Source organism: Polyodon spathula, chromosome 7 (genome assembly GCF_017654505.1).
Source record: "Polyodon spathula isolate WHYD16114869_AA chromosome 7, ASM1765450v1, whole genome shotgun sequence".
Classification (NCBI taxonomy): domain Eukaryota; kingdom Metazoa; phylum Chordata; class Actinopteri; order Acipenseriformes; family Polyodontidae; genus Polyodon; species Polyodon spathula.
This window is the reverse complement of record NC_054540.1, coordinates 21,499,036-21,524,053: the sequence shown is the minus strand read 5'-3', so window position 1 is coordinate 21,524,053 and position 25,018 is coordinate 21,499,036. Positions and strand designations below refer to the sequence as shown.

General features: G+C 35.3%; 1 protein-coding gene across 2 annotated transcripts in view; it reads right to left on the bottom strand.

Moving 5' to 3' along the window:
* LOC121318344 (chemokine-like protein TAFA-5) overlaps positions 1 to 25,018 on the bottom strand; it is a 117,540-nt gene that overhangs the window by 7,863 nt on the left and 84,659 nt on the right. The window contains exons 3-5 of one of the 2 annotated variants that reach the window (XR_005950595.1): positions 23,324 to 23,451; positions 5,026 to 5,179; positions 1,653 to 2,404 (exon numbers count right to left, since the gene is read on the bottom strand). Coding sequence is in view for 1 of the 2 variants with exons in the window: in XM_041254901.1 (XP_041110835.1) it covers positions 23,324 to 23,451 (128 nt within the window). In the remaining variant the exon portion in view is untranslated. Of the gene's footprint in view, positions 1 to 1,652; positions 2,405 to 5,025; positions 5,180 to 23,323; positions 23,452 to 25,018 lie in introns of those variants that run through there. The other variant, XM_041254901.1, reaches the window with a different exon arrangement.

Below are 25,018 nucleotides of genomic sequence, written 5' to 3'. Positions count from 1 at the left end.
ATGTTGCAAGTTGCAGTCGTTTTTTTCTTCATTCTGAGAAATTGTGAAATATGCACTACTTTTGATACTGCACTCGGGCTGTCAAGATGAACCGATCAAATGTTTTTTTTTTTTTTTTTTTTTTTTTTTTTTTTTTTAAATCAATTAAGCTAAATCAATTAAAGGGATGTTCACACAATTAGTGATTTTAGTTTATGGGGGGGTAAATATATATATAATATATATATATATATATATATATATATATATATATATATATATATATATATATATATATATATATAATATATAGACTTTATCATATGAAGGTGTCAACTCTTAAGACCAGAAACCTCTTCTTGTGACAAGAAGATGTTTCTAATCTTTACGTACATGCAGTTGTCACAGTGATTGGAGCAGCATTGTTACATCACAAAACACAAATTCAAGAATGAATCTAAACTTAGACTACGGGCCCAATTCAAAAAGGTTTAACACTTTATTATTCATGAAACTGGCCTAGACTGCTGTTGGCATTTTACTGTTTCACTAGGCTGGATCAAGGACTGAGTCAGGTTCTGGTATGTACTGTATAAGGATTCAGCTCTGGGCTCCCAATCAGTCCCATCAAGAACACCTTTGAGGAGGCCTGGACCAAGGCATGGTGACGAGCTTCACCGACTCCCAGATAGAGGCACCATTGCTGAGGTGGTGGATGGGAAAACGAAGCAGCAAAGGACATTGGCATAGTGTGTATAACATATTTGGGTTAAAAAACCTGGATAAAGTGGGAGTCCTAATGATTTGATAGGGGGAATCAACGCTCTATCTCCTGAACTGCACTCAAGCTAGTATATAGAAGTTATATTAAACTTTTATTGATAAAAACACTTTTTTTTTTTTTTTTTTAATGCATTAAAGTTAGTTTGCGAACAGGGCCCAATATGTAACTGTTTTTAGTTTTAGTATTTTAATTTAAAAAGTGCTTATGCAATTGAGTCTCTTCTCTCATTCAAGTATCACCACACAAGAAAACTTATTTTGAAAACATCACTTCATATTTTACACTCTAAAAAGACAAAACTGACTTAACTGTGTAACGGTTCAAAATATTGATTGGTTATTAAAAACATTTAGTGTTTTTTGTGATTTTTCTATAGGGTTTTGTTGTCTCATTTAAAATTAAGATTATCCCAATATATATATATCAGCAGTCAATGACAATGAAGTTAAAAAAAAATAAATAAATAAAACAGAACTCAACTTATATCCACTTCTTTATGACTGGAATAGTGACCACATTGATTGCGTTAAATAAAGTTTTCTACAAAGATACAACATATAAAACTGTTAAATATATAAGTTTTTATGCTTCTCAAAATATACTGAATGATCTTTTTTCCCCCCAAAACTATAACTTTTTCTATGATGTTGTTCTCTTGTGGTAAACATTCTGTTTGATTTAGGTGCAAGTCATTGTAACCATCCATGCTTGTTGAAAATTGTCCAAATGGAACTACTGAAGAATGGTACTGTATGAATTTATATAATAGTATATATATATATATATATATATATATATATATATATATATATATATATATATATATATATATATATATATAGGTTATATATAGGTTCACATAAAATTGAACAGTCATACAGTAAAAGTCAACATAGAATTCAAGGTGCTCCTTCAGTACCAAGTCTCTTATGTGACAGGGCATACAGTACACTGTTATCTTTTTACTGTGCACTACTGGAGCTTTTAGTATTTTCTCAGACCAGTTTCTCCAAAAACCACCAGTCAATGCAGAGTTCAAAAAAGATTTAAACCAGGTGGTAATATATTTTCTGTCTGACAGCTGAATATATGCCATTCACAAGGCCCTTGCGATGTATACAAGTTAACCTTGTCCACGAAGACGATTGTGTCCATTTCAAAATATTCTTTGTTCTTTGGTCTGCAATAACATGAGTGTGAGGAAATGAGTCCATTCCAGAGAGCTAAATCCACAAGAACAGGTCCATCTTGCCCATATTGTTTCTTTTGTGTAAACTCTCCATGAAAGAAGTTGAATCCTCATTAAACCAGCCCCTTCTGCATTAACCAAGAAAACAAAACCAAGTCCAACAGCAGTACGAAACATTTAATTTGAAATTAAAACCACAGTACTGCTAATGCCCAATCCCATCTCCGATATCAACAGTACATTCCCCGGTCCTGAATTCCAGTATGGTGTTGAACAGACTTCAGCTCATAGCATCAGAAATGAAGCTGTCCTTTGCGATACAGAGAAACAGACAGTTGAGCTGATGACATAAAACAGATGATCCACAGCAGTGAAAATTGACTAAGGAAAGTAGCTCACACAGTCTTAACTGCTCCTATGAGGATTCTCTGTTGCTACATTTGTCAGGAGACCTGTAAATCAATAAGAATACATGAGTAAACAGCTTGCTTTACAGTCAACGTTGTTGTTTTTGTTTATTACAATTTGTCACACAGCTCCCTATAAAATGAGTAGCCTACACAATACTCAACAGTTAACAGTGTGAAGAGTGTTAAAAAACGTATATCATACACTGTGAATTTTAATACGCACACCATACAGAAAGAAAAAAAAAAGAATTTATTGATTTACATATTTATCACATTTTCTAAAAACATTTATATTCTCCATGTGCATTCTTATTAGGCTTCTGGCTATACATACTATATGCATTATTTCCATTCCCAAGCACCTCATTCATATTTTAAAAATAAACCCTTTCAATTTTCATTAAATTACCATTAAATTGGGTGCAAAGTGTTAAAGATTTTATACTGGGAACACGTTTCACAGAAGGGGCTGTTCACAAAGCCTTCACTCTGGAGTTATATTATAACCATAAACCCGCATAAGAGTATTCAGAATAAGATGCGTGGAACATTGAGCTATCTTATGGAATATGAATGGAATATTTGTTAATGTAAACAGCTTATACTAAATACTTGTCTTTCTCTGTTCCTGCGCAAGCGTGAAGCCATCGTCCCTGTAGTTAGGGATTTAGAAAACCTGTGACTGGCATTTGTTTACCTACCTCAACACTGTAAGGGACCCAGAGCCCCACTAATAATAGAACATCTGAGGCACACAGCATTTGTGTTACCACTGGCAGGAAGAATGTATTATATAAGTATGTGAATAAATAGCCAGACTTGTTTAAAACTTTGTGACACAGATTGTAATTTACACTACTGACCATCTCAGTGTCCTTGCAACTTTATTCCGTACAATAAACTGTCAGTTATGATACACAACAGTTGATAAAACAAGCTTCAATTCCTTTAATTAAAATCTGTATTAAAACATTTTTAACGTACTTATTGTATATATGTAAATTCTTTCTGCCAGAGGCGACACAGAAATACTGTGTGCCCCAAATGTACTATTATGTGTGGGGCAGTGGTTCCCTAACAGTATGGAGCGAGGTCAATATTCCACAAGATAGCTCAATATTCTACATATCTCATTCGGAATACTCTTATTCAGAATGCTGCTTACCTTATTCGGAATATGCTGTTTACATGAGTGGAATACTTGTTAAAGGTTTCTAGTCAATTGAATGTGTTATGAATTTTAGTTTTTCCTATTTAACTATTTTCTGTGGTATTCTAACCTAAAAGGGGTAGAAATCTGAATGCTTCTATCTATACTGAGCACTGCAGTTGCACTGCCCTGCTAATGGACATCAGCTCCCAGCCCATTTAAATCTTAATTTACAAAAATAACATTGCTTTTGCAGCCTCTGTGCTAACTACTATGTATTACTATTTTAGAAGCTGATGCATTAAGTACATTTACTACACTAGTCTAATTGTTAAAAAAATGAATACAAAAAAATATAACAGCTTGTAAATACTAGAATGACAAAAACAGCAATCATTTTAAGGAAGTCACTTGCAGTCATGTTAGCACTAGTTTGAGATTAACATGGATTATGGAGGTTAACAAACATGTCTTCTCACACACAAATACGCCAGTCTATAACTATAAAATATCTTACAACATACTGCAATTTCATTGTATTAAATAATATGATCCACAGTGCCCTCTAGTGATACAGAAGTACTTATATTGAATTAATACATATTTTTTAAACTACAAACAGGCATCTCATATCTCAGTGGAACTCCTTAGGCAATAAAAGACACTCACTCCTGTTGCTTTCATCACTACAATAGCTGGCACATTATCCAGCAGTAAGCAGGTCAACCTTACAAATTCCTTTACTACAATTATTACTACATATTACAACTGTAGATTTTTCAGTAAGACATTCTCTAATGACATATACATGCTAAGCATTAATGTTGTTTTTTTTTTTTTTTTTTTTTTTTGTAGCTATTGAAACATTAGAAACATCAGCCACATAAAGATTCTCAGGTGCTGAAAACTGTCCAGTGTGATTTAAACCCTATACTGCAGATAAGATCACAACAGTTCATATGATCCAATCAGAAAGGACGGCAAACATATATATATAAGCTACTAGAATGTACATATTTTTTATATTAGGACTAGATGGATAATGATCTTGCAGTGGTGGGCCTAAACATGGTAAATGTTTAGATCATTAAAATATCGTACTTTATATAAGGCTATGAAAAACAATATCTCTAACAGTAAATGTGAATTTGCTTTTGTCTTAAGAATGTACAACTTCAAGGAGGTTCATTTTAATTGTGACACTGTAATACATGGTATTAAATCATAATGATGTGTTACCGATAGTATTATAAATACACACATTAGATTGTGATACCAATGTTTTGTAAGATACGTATTTACCTTGTTTAATTTCTGAGATGATTTTAAAAATTAAAATAGTAACATATATATATTTAAAGAAAAATGACATACACATATGCAGTTAGAACAGTATGTACAATTATATAAAAGTAATTTAATATATAACAATTGCATGTGCATATTTATATTGGAAAATAGGGTAATGTTTGTAATTATGTATAATCACTCCTAAAGTTTTATTTTTTTGTACCTTCAGTGTTGTTATAGCCTCTTTGGTTTGCTGTTTTGTTGTTTTTTCGCATCTGTTCTTGACAAGTAGTTGTTTTTTGTTGCCACTCCTGTTCGCAAAGCATTCCACCATGTTTGTTTATGTTTTGAAAGGGAATTCCGTGACGTCAAAGTGCCTGAAATTATAGGTATGGTTTGTGTTGTGTTACAGTAAAGAGCGGGAATTCAGCAACATGATTGAAACGCTTACAGCAAATTTCACACAGTTATGCATCAGTTTAATATGACACTAGGAAATATAACTAAAGCATTTATGTATTTGCATTCTCTTAAGCTGCACTGTATTTTGCCTGGACAGTTCATAATCAATATATCACAGTTTCTCACTGTTGCCAAAAACCTCATAAGGATTGCTATGGGCTGAATTCTCAAACTTTTTACTCTGAAACGTTATTAGCACAATGAAAACAAAAACTAAAAAAAAAAAAAAGATTGGGTTCATTTTATTCTGACAATTATGAGTAAAAAGCTTTGGGAATAAACCCTACTCAAAGACCATATATAATCAAACTCGTCTCCTAAGTGTAAAAGCATCACGTTGTTTTTTTGTTTTTTTTTAATATATTATACACAACAAATGCACTCAGAGTGCCTCAAAAGTCAATGGCCCAGATTCACTTCCTGCTTTTTGATTGGTAAACTAAGTATGGCACACTTGGAGTTTATTCTCATCCCAGATTCGATTGGTGCGCGTAGTTAAAACTGTATTGTTTGAGTCTTTGATTAGTTGTCATACTGGCTACAGTATCACATACTGTACCTCGTTTACATGGTTTTGGCAATCTATCATATTAAAGTATACAGTCACAAAAGTAAAACAAGGCAGGTTGCAATGGATTTTTCAAATTAATTTTGGGAAAAGCATATACATTTTTTAACTAAGACTTTTTTTTTCAAACTAGAACTACTCTGATCGTACTAGATAAATGTTCTGTTCTTTTCATTTAACAGACAAAATTAGATAGCAACAGCAACAAGGCACAATTCAAGTCTGAAGTAATTAATTTTATATCTGTTGTGTTTTTTTTTGTATAATTCACCTGTTTTCTTGTTCCGAGAAACATTTGTCAGTTGGATCTCCTTTTTGTGTAGGTATGTGAAATAGGACATTTTTAAATTGGCACGAAAGAACAGTATAACACAAGATGTTGTTCATGTCAAAACTATAGTACAGCACTTTTTTTTTATTTTAGTTCACTAGCAACAACATCCATAAACAATCTTTCCTAGTTTTTAATATTGTCAGGGATTTATATACAAAAAGGCCTTTATATTGTTGCAACTGTAGTATATACATAGTTCTGATGGCTGCTACCCTCGGCTCTATGGTACTGTACATGCAAATGTTCTTCACTGCTTCATTTTAAGCTATCAATTTTGTCAATTTGTTTTTCCATTTAGGAAAAAAAATTGTGTAAAGGCAACACTTTAGTAAATGCTTAGTGAATGTGTCCCAGTGTTTCTTCCAATATTATTTATCTTCTACATTGTGAACTATTAAAAAAAAAAGACAGTATGTTTCATATGCTTATTTAAATGTTAGAATATAGTTAGCTTATAAGGTTAGCATGAGTATAATCATTGGCTTTATAATGAATTCCTAGCTTGTCCTAACATAAAGGTCATGGTTGACCTTACTGGGACATAAAGCAGCAAAGCAGATGAAATGTAATGAACCTGAGAAGCAAACAAGCTTGGCTGATGACAGGGACCAGGATACAGTGGTGACACTATCATTAGTCAACTCCACTGAGGTACACTCACTGCTATTTATCACTGCGCTATTTCTGAGTTTATAATCAAATATACACATCTGTCCTAAGAATCTTACAAGAGGAAAACCTACTTAAAAATGGAAATGGAAAACACAGCCTCAAATAAAGAATGCAGGTCAGTACAAGTAAAATTAAAACAAATTATCCAGTTTTATACACAGAACTGTAGAAGGAAGCAAGTTTTCTTCCAGGACAACCTTGTACTTGGCTTGATTCATGCTAAAGCTGCCCGATTCTAGCCTTGCTGAAGCACCCCCAGATCATCACCGATCCTCCACCACATTTCACAGTGGGTGTGAGACACTGTGGCTTGTAGGCTTCTCCAGGTCTCCGTCTAACCATTAGACGACCAGGTGTTGGGCAAAGCTGAAAATTGGACTCATTTGGGGGTGCTTCAGGAAGGCTGGAATCGGGCAGATTTGTCTTTGTGAAGGGCGCATGAATCAAGCCAAGTACAAGGTTGTCCTGGAAGAAAACTTGCTTCCTTCTGCTCTGACAATGTTTTGGTTTTTCCAGCAGGACAATGCTCCATGCCACACAGCCAGGTCAATCAAGGTGTGGATGGAGGACCACCAGATCAAGACCCTGTCATGGCCAGCCCAATCTCCAGCCCTGAACCCCACTGAAAACCTCTGGAATGTGATCAAGAGGAAGATGGATGGTCACAAGCCATCAAACAAAGCCGAGCTGCTTGAATTTTTGCGCCAGGAGTGGCATAAAGTCACCCAACATCAATGTGAAAGACTGGTGGAGAACATGCCAAGAAGCATGAAAGCTGTGATTGAAAATCAGGGTTATTCCACCAAATATTGATTTCTGAACTCTTCCTAAGTTAAAACATTAGTATTGTGTTGTTTAAAAATGAATATGAACTTATTTTCTTTGCATTATTCGAGGTCTGACAACACTGCATCTTTTTTGTTATTTTGACCAGTTGTCATTTTCTGCAAATAAATGCTCTAAATGGCAATATTTTTATTTTGAATTTGGGAGAAATGTTGTCAGTAGTTTATAGAATAAAACAAAAATGTTAATTTTATCCAAACACATACTTATAAATAGTAAAACCAGAGAAACTGATAATTTTGCAGTGGTCTCTTAATTTTTTCCAGAGCTGTATATATATATATATATATATATATATATATATATATATATATATATATGCAAATATATATAGTGCCCAAAAGTATTCTGACCAATTCTCTCATATTACCGAATTACAAATGGTACATTGAAATTTCGTTCTGTTCGATATTTTATTTGAAAACACTTAAACTCAAAATCAATTATTGTAAGGTGACATTGGTTTTATGTTTGGAAATATTTTTAAGAAAAATAAAAAACTGAAATATCTTGCTTGCATAAGTATTCAACCCCCACACATTAATATTTGGTCGAGCCACCTTTCGCTGCAATAACAGCTTTAAGTCTTTTGGGGTAATTATGTACCAGCTTTGCACACAGTGTCGGAGTGATTTTGGCCCATTCTTCTTGGTAGATTTGCTCCAGGTTGTTCAGGTTGGTTGGACGACGCTTGTGGACCACAATTTTCAAATAGTGCCACAGATTCTCAATGGAATTGAGATCAGGACTTTGACTGGGCCACTGTAGGACATTCACCTTTTTGTTCTTGAACCACTCCAATGTTGCTTTGGCCTTTAGCTTGGGATCATTGTCCTGCTGAAAGGTGAATTTCCTCCCAAGCTTCAGCTTTTTAGCAGACTGAAGTAGATTCTCTTGCAATATTTTCCTGTATTTTGCTCCATCCATTCTTCCTTGAAATATAACAAGATGCCCAGTCCCTGCTGATGAGAAGCATCCCCACAGCATGATGCTGCCACCACCATACTTCACTGTAGGGATGGTGTGTCTTGAGGGATGGGTAGTGCTAGGTTTGCGCCACACACAGTGCTTTGAGTTTTGGCCAACAAGCTCTATCTTTTCCCACATCGCAGCTGGGATTCTGGCTTTCTGGCAAATTCCAGCTGTGTTTCAGATGGTACTTTTTGAGTAACAGCTTCTTTCTTGCCACCCTCCCATACAGTCCAGTGTTCTGCAGAGCTCTTTATATGGTTGACTGGTGCACCATTACTCCACTCCCAGCCACTGAACTCTGTAGCTCCTTCAAAGTGATTGTTGGCCTCTCTGTGGCTTCTCTCACAAGTTGTTGTCACTTGTTTGACTGCTGAGTTTTGAGGGGCGGCCTTTTCTTGGCAGTGCCTGGGTGGTGTGATGCAGCTTCCACTTCCTGATTATTGATCCAACTGTGCTCATGGGGATATCCAAACACTATATTATTTTGTACACTTTCCCTAATCTATGCATTTGTATTACTTTATCTCTAACTTCTGTCGAATGCTCTTTGGTCTTCATTTTCCTTCAGATTCACAGCCTTACTAATGATCCTTCAACAGTGGGGTTTTTATCCAGAAAATGTGACAACAACTTTAATGGTTCACAGGTGGAGGCCAATGGTAAGGTAATTGTGTCCTCGTTAGGGCAATTTCTTTCATTGGTGCAAACTGGGAGCTTCCACAGCACAGGGGTTGAATACTTAAGCAAGCAAGATATTTCAGTTTTTTATGTACCATTTGTAATTCAGTAATATGAGAGAATGGTCAGGGGTCTGAATACTTTTGCAAGGCACTATATATATATATATATATATATATATATATATATATATATATATATATATATATATATATATATATATATATATATAAAAAAAAATAACAAACAAACTGGTTTGGTAAACACAGTATGTAAATAACACTATGTAACACAATTTTTGTTCCTGGGTAGTAAGTGTTATTTCCTAATTGCTTATGCCTCAAAAGTATAGAAAATGGCTATTATTCCCCACAAACTTTGCTTTTGTGACCAGGACAGTGATATTTCAAAATATCACTATTTCCAATGGGAAAACGGGCAAATGTGTGTCTTTTCGTTCACATAAAGTCAGAAAAAAACAACATATGAATCCAAATTAACATGTATTTATACTAAAGTAATACAAAAATGACTACAAAAGATTCAGAAGTGAGCAGTTTTTCAAGATTTACGATTATACTGTAAATACAACTAAAGTAAATACAAATATACTAAATACAAAAATGACTACAAAAGATTTAGAAGTGAGTAGTTTTTCGAGATTTACGATTATACTGTAAATACAGTATAATCATAAATCTCGAAAAACTACTCACTTCTAAATCTTTTGTAGTGTACAGTGTTAGGAACTGAGTAAAACTGAAATAAAATACAGAAAACAACCGTAAGTACGGGTATGCTGAATACTATGCTTAATTCTCACTAATAGCACAGCATGTATTTGTAGGTATGGTATAATATTATCATAAACTCAGAAATATGCTGCCGTATGCAAAATAATTCCTCAAACATGGCAAGATCAATTACATAGAACAGATATCTCCGACCATGCAACTATCAAGAAAATACGTAACTCTATCACGCAAACGATCATCCATATAAAATATCATCATGAATTGAAAGGTGAGTATGTATGTTATTATTGATTTTACTTACAGACAATGCTTCTACAAATAATTGCAAGAAGGATGGAGTTCGATGATATCTGCAACTCCACAGAGCGACTTTCACCGTTGCTAACAGGGATTCTTCTTTACAGGAAATAGGAACTTAAGCAAACAGACCTTATCATTAAACAGCGCCATCTAGTGGCCAAATGGAATTGACTTAAATGAACTCAAACCAACTAAAGGGGCCAGAACAGTGTACTACAACCTGTCTATCTTTGTGCTAAACTGTGGCATGCTTACATTTAACATTGTTGGTTGAGAGTACACACCTGTCATTCCCATATTTCTCACAAGCACCCTTTTCTTAGAAGACTGTACCATTTGGACAGTTTCCAAGAATGTATTTTTCACAGGAAGTTTCCAAACCCTTGTGCATTACGTTTCCAAGCTCCACAACCTACAGCACAGTAGTGGCCGCATACAGGAACACCTCCTAAAGAACACTTCGCCTAAGGGAACACCATTTGTGGTGTAACAGATTTTTCCCAGGAAAAAAAGAACAGGAACTTCACTTAAAAGAACACATTCTTGGCACTGATGGCGATTAGTTCACAACTGATACAGTACTGTTTTTAAAAAAGCTACTTGTCATCATGAGAGTGTCTTGAGGGACACTGATTGGTTTATTAAATCTTTTCCAGAACTGTCGTCATATCATTGAATTATTTTGTATTCTGATTTCCATGAGTGCACCTCGCTATAAAATGGCATGTAAATAAACGGCAAAATGTGCTGCTGTTTCTCTTGCTTTTGTTCGAGCTCTTGAAAAGATCCTCCATTAGATCCAAGTCGCTGAACAATTTGGTTTCCTGTTCTGGTGCGTTGCTTCACCATTCTGTTAAAGAATGTGCATATCTTTTTTTTTTTTTTTTTTTTTAGTAGTTTTTTTTTGTTTTTTTTTTTTTTTTTTTTTTTTTTTTTTTTTTTTTACTTTTTTCTTCCAATTTGCAATAGTCAATTATTTTTTAGGCTCAGCTCACCACCACCACACCCTCGCTGACTCGGGAGTGGCGAAGACTAACACACGCTGTCCTCCAAAGCAAGTGCCATGAGCAGGCCCACAGTGCAGCCACCTCAGAGCTACAGCATCAGAGGACATGCAGCTCTGGGCAGCTTACAGGCAACTCGGCCATACTACAGGGGTCGCTGTTGCGCGGTGAGCTTGACAGTTTACTAATGTTAGTACACTCGCTAGCTAATTACATAGTACATAGAAATTTAAGCTTTTTTACCGTGTTTTGCTTCAGTTTTATTAACGTTGGTTTGACTGTTACTTTAGAATTATAGTTTAATAACATAGACTTGCCTATTGTTTTGCTTTTACTTATTCAGTTCATTTCATATGTTGATGCACGTGCACCATGACAAGTAATACATATTTATTTATTTATTGATTGACTCATATTGTGTCTGGTGGCTAAGAGAACACTTTGGCTAGCAGCACACTTTGCTTGCTTCCCGAGGTGTGTTCACTTATTTGGAGAGTACTGTACTTGTAAAACCAAAACCAAAAAATTGCTTCATAAAGATTTTGATTGCCAAATATCACGTGAAAGTAACTTGTGTATTACAGTATATATTTGTTCTGTTTGAAGATCCTGAAAAACAGTATGTGGCAGCAAATTACTAGGATACATTAGATATGATGAAAAACATAACAAAAAAACATTTCTCAGATATTAAGAAATGACTAATAAGACTCAACAATAACACTTCAAAGCTGTCAATAAATACAGAACTGTGGGTGATACATTCTCGGTGTTTATTTGGCTTAAAATATAACGTCATCACTTATGATACAGCACTGATTTTTTGTTAATAACCAAAATATTCTGCTCTAAATGGGTCATTTGCCAGTTGTTAATTCCCTTTCTGACACAGATAATGACCCTCAACTTCTCCTCATGGTAGTAACTGACAGAGCAGTCATTACATACTGTGAAGTGAATGCTTTATTGGGGATTATGTCCTATTTTTGTTACTCTTCGTAGCCCCTTTCAAAAGGCACACAATAATACATTAGTTTAGGTCAACGAGGACTACTAGGCTGATATCTGAGTGTTAAGAAGTATCACCTAATGGATAACTCTTTCCTTGACTCTAAGCTTTTATTCGCCTGGGGAACAACTTAATGTTATTACAAGATGTATCCTTTAGGTCATCTAAAGCATAGAGATATCTCCCATAAGGGAAAGTGGAGAAGAAAGAAAAAGAAAGAAACCAGGAACAAGAACTCTTACCATATTATTGTTTTTAATGTCCTACTCTTTACAGCTTAATGATATCCATGCCCAGTGGGTCATTTTATTTTAAAAAAGGAATCCCCAGGATAAAAGATAATCACAGTTTCTGTCACTACTCTGTTGGCTTTTATTTTAAAGCCAAAAACAAAATCGAACATATTGAATATAGCAATACCCAGGGGCATGGCCTGGTGTATCTTTGTTTTCAAATAAAACTTATAAATGTTCGTTCTTCATGGGATTTCAATTCTAGTCATTTACAATTTCACTTAATATACCTTATCATTGAAAATCATTGCACTGTTTAAAGAAATACAACAAGGACCAATAGACCTAGAAACAGAAAGAAAAACAACTGACCTCCATGTCATACAGAATCTGCAAGGGTGGTTTACTCTTCACTGTTTTACCGTGCACCAACTGCTGCCTAACAAAAGCAAGTCATGTCATTACACAAAGCATGTTCTTCTAATCTCAAGCTCTGCCAGCTCACATCCATTCTGCAAGGCTATGGTGCTGTTTCTTCAGTTAGCAGAGACAACTTTTAACTCTCTGTTGCCACTCTGACGTCAGCAAGAATGAGTGTAAAGTGACCCATCTAAATTTAAGTAAAGGATATGATGTACATCAAGATTTGTATATCTATCATGGAATACATTATCAATGCAGCCAATCAAGAGATTAAAACTGAACTCTTGGGTAAACCTTTGCTATGCCAAACATTAAGGATCACTGAAAAGGTGATAGATTAAGCTCTCTTGACAATCTTTTTGTATTACCTATTTAAAACCACCCCTCTCCTCTATAAAGTCAGAATCCCTTGTAAACATTGTAATGTACTGTAATTGTCCAGTTTCCCACATTATATATATATATATATATATATATATATATATATATATATATATATATATATATATATATATATATATATAATTTTCGGCAAGCCGTACCCATCTTTTACATGGCCGGCTTTTTCAGGTAATGATTCAAAAAAAAAAAATCACATATATTCATGTTTTAAGTGCATGATACATATTTAAATACTATATAGTACACATACATTTAGTCCCTTCAGATCTGTAGACTTGTGTATAATAATAATAATAATAATAATAATAATAATAATAATAATAATAATAATAATAATAATGGACATAGGAGGCACATTATTGTTGTCCATTAAAGCACCAGGGATTCCTTTTCGCCTTACTCTTTCTCCTCATCCTCTTCATCACTACTGCAACCAATAATATCATCCTTTGTAATGAAAGGGTAAACTGGCACTCATCAAATGCCATGCAATTACAGGCTGATTGTAAAGGCATAATAGAAAAGTAATTCCATAGGAACGGTACATTCAGAAAACAAAAATCTCAATAGCTGCTAAAAATGCTTTTTTTTTTTTTTTTTTTTTTTTTTTTTTTTTTTACTGAGGAAGCTTATGGCTGATACTGCTGAGACCATTGAAGGATATTATAATTTCTGTTAGAGCACAGATATCAATAATTATTCAAATATATCTTCTACCTTGAAAATATTCATGTGTAATATAAAAGGGAAGGCAAAAAAAGCTTTCCAACTATAACCTGCAAGGGTTTGAGACCGCAGGTAGACATTGTCATGGAATGTTCGAAAAACCATGCACATGTATGTCAAAAAGCTACATTTGTGACACTGGGCCAAAACCAAACGGTAACGTAGAGATCAAATCTTTTTAGTAAAAATCTGACACAATCTGAGTAATATGATGAACCTTCTTAAACACTTCTAGCTCAAGTGGAACACATTCTTCAGCCATTTGAACTCAAATAGTCCAAAAAAAGCTCAAAATATGACTATGTGCCCTTTGATCTCTGATACCTAAATAATTAGCTCTACTGGGAGTTGAGCTTTTTCAAGATTTAAAGGCCTTTTTTACATCAGATGACAGACTAACACACACACACACACACACACACACACACATATATATATATATATATATATATATATATATATATATATATATATATATATATATATATATATATATATAGTGGCTCTCAAAAGTACTGCCACTGATCAACACAAAAAAAATCCATACTATCAAAGTGAAAAATAAAATCTACAAATTGTTCTAAATTAATTACAAATACAAAACAGAAAATAATTGACTGCATAAGTATTCACCCCCTTGAGTCAATATTTGGTAGAGGTACCTTTGGCAGCAATTATAGCCATGACTCTATTTGGATAAGTCTCTACCAGCTTTGCACATCTGGACACTGCAATTTTTGCCCATTCTTCTTTGCAAAATTACTCAAGCTCCATCAAGTTGGATGGGGACCTTTGGTGAACAGCAGTTTTCAACTCTTTCCACATATTCTCAATTGGATTGCGGTCGGGTTTTGACTGGGCCACTCCAGGACATTGACCTTTTTTGTTTTTAAGCCACTCCAGTGTGGCTTTGGCTGTATGTTTGGGGTCATTGTCCTGCTGGAAGATGAATCTTCTCCCAAGTCCCAGGTCTCTTACAGACTTCAGCAGGTTTTCCTCCAGGATTTCTCTGTACTTTGCTGCACCCGTTTTGCCCTCTATCTTCACAAGCTTTCCAGGTCCTGACACAGAGAAGCATCCCCATAGAATGATGCTGCCACCACCAAGCTTCACTGTACGGATGATGTTCTCAGGATGATGTGCGGTGTTAGGCTTGCGCCAAATATAGCACTTAGCGTTGAGGCCAAAAAGCTCTATTTTGGTCTCATCAGACCATAGAATCCTCTACCACTTGGTCTTAGAGTCTCCTACATGCCTTCTGGCAAACTCTAGCTGAGATTTGATGTGAGTTTTTTTCAACAATGGCTTTCTTTTTGCCACTCTCCCATAAAGGCCAGTTTTGTGAAGCACCCGGGCTATTGTTGCCGTATGCAGTGTGTCTCCCTTCTCAGCCATGGAAGACTGTAACTCCTTTAGAGTTGCCATAGGCCTCTTGGTGGCCTCCCTGACTAGTGCCCTTCTCACCCGGATACTCAGTTTTTGAGGACAGCCTGTTCTAGACAGATTCACATTTGTGCCATATTCTCTCCATTTCTTAATAATGGACTTTACTGTGCTCCGGGGGATATTCAATGCCTTGGAAATGTTCTTATATCCCCTGATTGGTGCTTTTGAAGAACCTTATTCTGGATTTGCTTTGAATGTTCCTTCATCTCCATGATGTAGTTTGTGTTAGGAAATGTACTAACCAACTGCGGGAACTCCCACAGACAGATGTATTTAACCTGAAATCATGTGAAACACCTAAATTGCACACAGGTGGACTCCATTCAACTAATTATGTGACTTCTAAAGACAACTGGTTGAACCACAGCTTATTTAGGTGTGTCATAGCAAAGGGGGTGAATACTTATGCAATCAATTATTTTCTATTTCATATTTGTAATTAATTTAGAACAATATGTAGATGTTATTTTTCACTTTGTTTTGTGTTGATCTGTTGCAAAAACTAAATAAATCTATTTTGATTCCATGTTGTAACACAACGCAATGTGGCAAAGTCCAAGGGGGGTGAACACTTTTGAGAGCCACTAATATATATATATATATATATATATATATATATATATATATATATATATATATATATATATATATATATATATATATAGATAATACTGTTTTTCTAACAGTGTTATTTTATATTTCTAAAAGATAAATGGAAAAAGTACAACTATCCATATCTGTTTCATCACAAAAAAACAAAACAAAAAAATCCAGAGCACTCAGACAGATACATCATTTTTTGTGTGTGTTGTGCAGTGGTCCTTGTTTTCCACAAGTGTCTTGTCTCTTACAGTTTACAAGTAACCTGTAACCTGTCATCAGGTCTGTAACCAATAGGTGGACAACAAATGGTGGAACAAGAAGTAAAAAAAAACCACAAGTTCTATAGTAGTACTTCAAAATAAAATGATAACCAAAACAAGAGACAGCTCCAATATATGTGGTATACGTACCGATTTAAGTCACAATCTTCTTAAAAAAAGGTATCTTGTGGTAGCCTGCAGTATTTTTTTTTTTAAATTCACATTGTATTTCAACATGTAAACTGTACTGATTTTTCAACCCCCCCCCCCCTTTACAGCACGTTAAATGTGTTGCATGCAGTATTATTGAAAATAATATTAAAAATGGACAAGTCCCCTAAACAAATGATGGCTGTAGTAACCTAGAGTGACCTATTCACCGTCGTCCCATGAAATTTGCACAGTAGTCTGCACATTAATCTCTTTTGACAGCCATCTTCTCTCTGCTTTTGAAAATAAATGCCTTATGTATCTCTGCCTTTAAGGGTCTCATGGTTTACTTGTGTGATTTTAGTAGTTATGTCCTTATTATCACAAAAATTCACCATCACTTCATTTCTGTAAAACAGCCCACAAAGAATGGAAATTACCAGAATAAACTAGAAAGCTTTCAAAAAACGTCACATTAACGATCTGTGCTTTGTGTAATTCCCATTGTAATTGTGTTCCCTCCCCACTCTGTATTTCCCTCCGTTTGTTTTGTTTACCTCTTATCTGTGTAACCCTGGCCTGCACGTGGACATGTTCTGTGCCTTCCTTCTGACTGGTCCCGTCTCTCTGTATCAATCTTATACTGCATGGTCTATGTCTCCCGTGATTGGTCTTGTGTTTGAGTCACTGTGTGTTCATGTGTTCCGTGTGTTCCCATTGGCCAGAAGTGTGCGGCTGAAGATAGGAAAAAAGGGGTGGAGCTGGGGTTATAAGAGGCCCTGCGATGCCTTGTTGTTGTTGTTGTGTTCTGGTTGTCATGGTTTTTGTATTTGGTATATGTGACCTGAGGACCTGTGTGTGTGAGAGAAGAGAATCCGTGCTGAATAAATCCTGGAAAAGGAACCAGTGTCTTTCCTGTTTGCTTTCTAACTGCCCTCTGAAACGTCACATTGGCGTGAGAAGCAGGATAAGAACAAAACCTACAGCGTCAAGCAGGAGCAGTTAAGAGAGATGGATCAGTGGATCTGCTGCATCTCCGACTCATCCCAGACTCGGTGGGATGGCAGACTGGAAGATCTCCTCGGTGGCTGTAAGGATCAAGGCTAGACACTTGCCTGCGGGGAGTTCGGACACAAGGAGGTACGCTGCCCCTTCCTGAGGAAAGAGGAGGTACTGCCTGCCCTGAAGTAAAAGAGGAGGAAGGGCGGCCATTCTCGCAGGCAAGCAAGGGAAGCAGTGTTGTTTCCAGTGTCGGAGAGGGAGGTGCTGTCCGTCTGGGTGCCAGAGAGTGCAGCCCCGTGTGCGGGAGAGAAAGATGGACCTGTGGAGCGACTGGAGCCCCGACCCATCCCAGATCCGGTGGGATGGCGGACTGAAGGACCTCTTTGAGGACCTAGAGGACTGGGGTTGGTGCTTTGTCTGTGGGGAGTTCAGAAACAAAATGGGGTGCTGTCCCCGCCAAGAAGGAGAAGAGCTGCCTGCCTGAAAACAAAAGCGTAAGAGGGGCGGCCATCCCCGAAGGCAAACAAGGGAGCCGGTGCCGTCTCCAGCGCCTGAGAGGGAGGTGCTGCCGACCTGACTGCCAGGGAGACAGAAACCGCTTCCGCTGCAAGTGCTAGCCCTTTCAAGCGACGACTGCTGCCGGTCCCACCGCCTGAATCCCGGAAAGTGCCACCAGCCCCGTAATGTCCAGACTACCCATAGCCGTCGCCTGACTGCCCAGAGACCACAAACATTAACCACCCATTCACTTTCAAATCTTATAACTACCCTTTAAATTACAATATAGCGTCTGCACCTATTATAGAATCGTTGTTTAATTTATCATACTTTAATAGCAATGTCAAAAACATTTACTAAGTATACTATACTGGTATATAAATGTGTTCCTTTCTATTACTATCTCAAACAGATTAATTGACATAGTTTTCTGTCTATCTTTTCATGGGGATGCAGTGGTCTTACAACCAGAAGCCCCACAAAACCTGCACATAGATTTCTACTATAAATAGTGCAATTGGATTAATTCTGTGATGCCATTGGGTAATGCCAGTAATGCTGTTCAGTTCTCTTTGCTTTTTTCAATAAAGACCTACATTTCCTTTGTTACAATAATCTTCACTGACCTTGATTTTTCCAGCAAGAAAAACTAAATTTGAATAGCTCTGGGGCATTAACTGGTCCATTTAGATTGCCTTTTGAATTATGCTTGATATTAAAGCTTAAAAAAGACACCCAGCACAAAAACAACAGGAAACAAACAAACAAAAACTGACACTTGGGACTGGTTTTGCAATAATATAAGAACCACTGCTCAAGCATATGAAAAAGCACAGAGTAACTTTTAGGGTTCAATAATGCACACATTCAGTTAGTTCATGGTTAAAGCATGTTGACAGCACATTGTTTGAGTAAACCCCTTGCTGTCTGCCGTGTTGACACTTCACTAACTTACTATCCTCAATATTCTCTTAGGTGTAACATGGACCATGGTATATACAGTAAATACTCTGTTTTGGTATCTTATATAACAAAAATAGTTCAGCACTGTAAGAATGTTTTTTAAACAAATACTATAAAAGAATGAATACTGATCATTCAAAACCCATTTTTCTCCCCCTTTATGTTCACAATGTAATTTGAAGCAGTACAACAGCACTTAAAATACAAAATTCATAGCTTCATACACAGATGCAACACTATGAAGCAATTTTTCTATGATTTTTTTGTCTTACTGAAGCCTCTATAAAGTGGCCAATATAATACAGAGTAATACTATAACATTGATTTATAGTCTAGGCTTGTTTATCCAACTGCTTTGTTTTTCATACAAAATCCACTGATTATGCAAATGAAAAGGAGTTGCTATGCATTGTGAACAGGATAAGGCAGAGATGAACTGAGCAATTTCTTCTAGGAATAAAAAGTCGTTTAAATGTTATATGTATCTTTTCCTTTTGTAAAACTCTCAAACAGGAATAACAAGACTATTAAAATAATTTTTGTAATATAATGACATTGAAAAATATTCACAGCACTGATTCTTGAATTTAGGATTGGTGTTCTAAAATAGATCTAACAAACAGCATTTTTGTTTTTTGTTTAGCACAATGAAGAGCAAAATATTACTTATTTCAACACATGAAACCTTTTCAGGAATGAAAAATGCCTCTAAATAAAGCTACCAAGCATGGAATAACAGCTACTGCAAGACGTTTAAATGTATGTATTATTACTTGTATCACTGATTTCACATACTCTGATTAGCATTAAAGCGGACTACATTACCTTCATAATTGGTATTGTTTTACTGCAAACCTAACAACATTTTACATATTTACTGAAATGCTTTAGTAGATTTTATGCTTAGAACACACCACTTTACAATGGATGTCTGACAGGAATTGTATGAGGCCTCTTAGCATGTATTTTAACCTTTTATCAACATAGCTTTAACATGAAATTGAGTATGGTTATACCTAATTATCCTCCATAAATGTCAGATTTATTTTAATGAGGTCACTTTTTTCCCCCATTTATTTATTTTACATATTTTACATATATAAAAACATATTGCTGTGTTTTCAGGTACCCTATTTAGTTTTATAATATAGGCAAGCCCCTGTATTATTACTTCAAAGGGACTGCAAGAAAGTTGACTATCAGTTTGGTACAGTTGAAAAACCCAAGAAAACTGTAAATATACACAATGCAGTGTTCTTTATGCTATATTGTGCCATACTAATGTCAAAACATTTCAATAATGTACTTACTGGTTGTATTATTTTATTCCACAAAGTGTGTGTGAAAAAAAGCGAGGCAGGCAGTAACAGTACAGCTATTATGTGGTTTTACTGTATGGGGAAAAAAAAAAAGAAAAAACAGAAGGCATGAAGGCATCCCTTTTTTCTTTGTGAATTAATTTGCATAATCCCCAAAAGTCAATTTACCAGTGAACGAACTAAAAAAAAAAAAAAAAAAAACCTTCCCCTTTAATAATAATTTTTGGGATGTTCATAAATTGAGTTGACTATGTGAGTCAGTTTAAGGTAGTTTTCTGAAACGTATTCTTCTCCACTAGGATGTAGCCCTGTGACCTAAATGACAGACCTGAATGGTATTCTAACAGTTTGGTCTGCACTGAATTTAAATTCAGATCCCAAAGGACTGCCTGTGCAGTCAATCTATGCACCTTGCAAACAATTGTGTTCTATGTTGTGGGGTATCGTTAGAAAACACTTTGCTTTTTTGTTTTATCTGTAATAAATATTACTGCAGTGATATGTTTTAAAATCATCTAATTTCTGCCATTAACTAATGTTAAGGATTTGTAATTTGAAAATACTTTGTATCGCCTTAATGCGTTTTTGTGTGTTTCAAAATATAGAATATTGGCATTATTACTGCAATATAATGATGTCAAGCTTTCATCATGGTCTGTTCTGTGCAAAAATGAAAATTTGTATTCAGAGATTGTAAATCCTACCACAGCTTTGTGCTGTATGTGCAACTATTTCTCCCCGGCGGATTAACACTCGGGCCCCAGCCACTTAGGGGGCCCCCTAGTGTAAACAGTGCAGTTAATAAATATATCAAAAACGTAGCAATAAATAAATATTCTTTAATATAATAAAATAATGGATGAATACAATATCCAAGTGTTTGTAAGTATTTCAGATTTATTTCGCTGAAAATCAAATACAGTACTATGCCTGTTTTCCACAAACTACACACACGCGCGCACCTCAGGCCTTTAATATGCAAATAAGTGATGTGTGATTGGTCAGATGCTAAGAGTGTGCGTGCTGTTGTAAATGGCTACTTGTGTGAACCCGCTAAACAACACATATACCGGTACTTGCTAAGTTTCTTTAGTTTTGAAAATATATTTGAGTGCATCGATTCTTGGATATAACTATTTAGTGTGAATATAAACTTTTGAGATTTATTAAATATCTAAAGCAGTAGCGCTGCTATCCCAGTATATAAAGAACATAGTATTGTTCACTAGTTTACACACGAAATGTAGGTAACTATATTTCATTTTTAAATTACCTACACATTTTGTTTATTTTTTTAATCGTTTCACAAGACAAGTAGTATATTGTGTTATATACATGTATCTAATTTTATCATTTTTCTTCCTTTTGAACAACATTATTCTGCAGCGGGTCGAGTGTTTTCTGGTAAAACATTCAATTAAGGGAGGTTGCCTTCTTTAATAATGATATACGTGGTTTGGAGGTATTATGGGTCTGCAAATAAAAGAAACAATTTTTTTAATGCAATGACTGTTATTTAAGTTTTGGTCATAATCTCCTCTGCATTGCTGGTAGTGTCACATGAGCTATTTCTGGTGCTTGTGTTACAGAGCTGACAGACCGCCTGTGTGTGAGTGTGTCACTGAGGGGGGTGGGAGCAGGTCTGACACGACCAGTCAGAGATAGGAAGGGGGAGGCACTTGGGTGTTTGTGTGATGAAATAGAAGCGGGATCTGGTGGTGTATGAATTGAGAGAGAGAGTTAAGAGAGGTTGAGTTTGCAATTGAGAGTAGAGGAATGATAGCCATTGTTCACGAAAAGCTAAAAAAATTATATATACAGCAGTTTCCTACTGCTTTGAACCACAACTGTTGTCTGTCTCAATATATACTGGAAACCCCGCAGCTCAGCGCTGCAATATGTATATAAATCGTGTTCGCCTGAGGGGTGTATCAACTTTAACCTCTGTCTCGATTTAAGGGAGCTCCCTAATAAAAACAATAATAAAATAGTACAGTAATTGCTACAGTTGTGTGTAATGGTATTTGAAACGGGATTAATTTATCCGCCTTTTTACATATCCGCCCTTACTCTGGTCCCATTACAGTCAGATACGTGACTGATTACTGTAATATACTTTCAGCCCTTTAAACCCCAATATATCTAATATATTTTGCATTCTAACAAGCAGGGCTAAATATTTAAATTTAGTAAGGCAGCAAAGTCACAGCCCTTAAATCCCAATGCTCCCCTCTCAAGAATAAAAATGTATAGAATTACAGTACATATTCCCCTATATTTATATTCTATGTTCTCAGACAAAAAAAAATAAAAGTTACAATATTAGCATATCTTCTGTGGGTTAGAGTCTCAAAGCTGTTTACTTCAAGTCATCATTATCATAATGTGTGTTTTAAATGGAAAAAATGTGCTAATGATGTTTTGGCATAAATAGCTTTGATAATAATGCCCTGTGTCTACTACAATGGAAGTAACAGTACTGGTACTGTATTCCTGTTTTGGTGAAAAGTAGAAAAATAAAATCCAGCTTGTCATATTGATGGTCTTACTGCATAAACCATTCCCCAGGATAGAAGAAGAAAAGAAAAAAAAGAATATTTCATAGTAATTTGCTTATATACTTACAGAGTTTACACTTATATATATATATATATATATATATATATATATATATATATATATATATATATATATATATATATATATTACCATGGCATTTTTAAGGTCCATAACGTCTTGTTAGAAATAAATGTAAAAAACTGATTTATTTTTTTAGTAGAATACTTTTTTTTTTTTGTAATGAATTCCAAACCGAGAGACAGGAAACATATATTAAGAATGACTAATTGTTTCCAGGTGTGTCCACTGCAGATTTAAAACAGAGTATGTGACTTACTGTTGTTGTTTTAACTCGGCCTCCGGGTTGCGTACAAGTCCAACCTGATTTATTTATTAGCAAATTACATCCTTCTTCTTCCAAACAAGGAAGCATTTCACACCACTGTTTGGTCTTTACAATTCGTGCTGTAAAAGGAAAACAAAAGAAAAGGTGGTTATATATATATATATATATATATATATATATATATATATATATATATATATATATATACACACACATATACACACACACACACACACACGCACACACACCACAGTATATTGTAGACATGATTCAGTGCTTGAACTGGGATTTTTGAAAAGCAGAATTCAGTGATGTTTATGGCTTAAGCATGATTGAAAATCACAACACCTAACTATAATGGAAGTAGTGTAAAAAAAGTATGACAAAGGCTTTCGTATCACAGTTCTGTGTCACAACAGAAATTTAAAAAGCTTTTCAATACCACAACTGACTGGTTCTTTTGTGTCCCCATCCCATCACTAATATATGTAATCCTACAAAACCACAATGATCGATCCAAACACCCTTGACACTGCTACTTACAGTCAATAGTCTTACAGTTACTAAAATACAGTATTTCATATCCTTGAGACAGATATGAAAATGTTATGGTGGTATGCACACAAAATTGTCTGAATCCAATTTCAGATTCAGTCCATTGCTCACTCTAATTTGTTTGTGGTTTAACTGTAATATAAATAGACCAAGATTTTTATTTGTAAATATCTACATATCTAATAGCTCGTCTACAAATGTTGTTTACAAATATTACATGGTAAACAAATATTACATGGTAAACTAGAAATGAACAAAAACAAAGCACCCCCAGGGATAAGGGTAATGGATCTCTAAATAAATAGTAAATACCCTCTATTGATATGTGAAAATGTGTTTCATCAGCATCACTGATAATGCAAAGTGACATTGTTTTGGGAGCTCTGCATTGACCTTTGTGTTTCTGCAGGTTTAGGGTGGAAAATCTGATTCGACAAGCTTTTATTAGAACTTAGATTTCTATTGGCCCTCAGGAAATTGCAACTGCAAATTGCAATTGAAACCAATACACATATCCATTTATGAAAATTAAAATGCTGAATTGATTGAAAGTGGATGGTCCTATGTGCATTTTCACGGTTGTTTAAATAACATGCTTTTTTTGTGGGGGTATGTGGCATGATGGTCGAGTGGTGACATCACAGACCAAGAAATTGACAATTAAGGTATAACAGAGTGAGTTGCAAATGCACTTTTATTTATTAAACAAAATAAAATGTTTAAACAAAACCAAAAAACTACACAAACAAAAAGCCACAATGGCCGAAAAAAATAGACATTTACAAAACACTGAGCCAAACAAGTATTGTGCTGGCTTTACACCAGCACGAGTAGCAATTGTTATTTTTATTTTGTCTCTCTCACACAGATACTCCAACCAACCCCAGTCAGCAAAAGCTGTGGGCTTTTATAGTGGTCAAAGGATTAACTGGCTATTAGCCACCTGCATGAGATTTCTAATATGCGTGGTGAACAGCCAATTTGTCAATAAATCATTAGCTGCCGACCACGCATTCTCATGAGGTGTAGTTTGGCAGAGCAACCATTGTCCCTTTCAACCTACATTAAAATAAAACACAAATACCTCTCAATATTAACAATACAAAATAATATAAATAAACACAGGGGCAG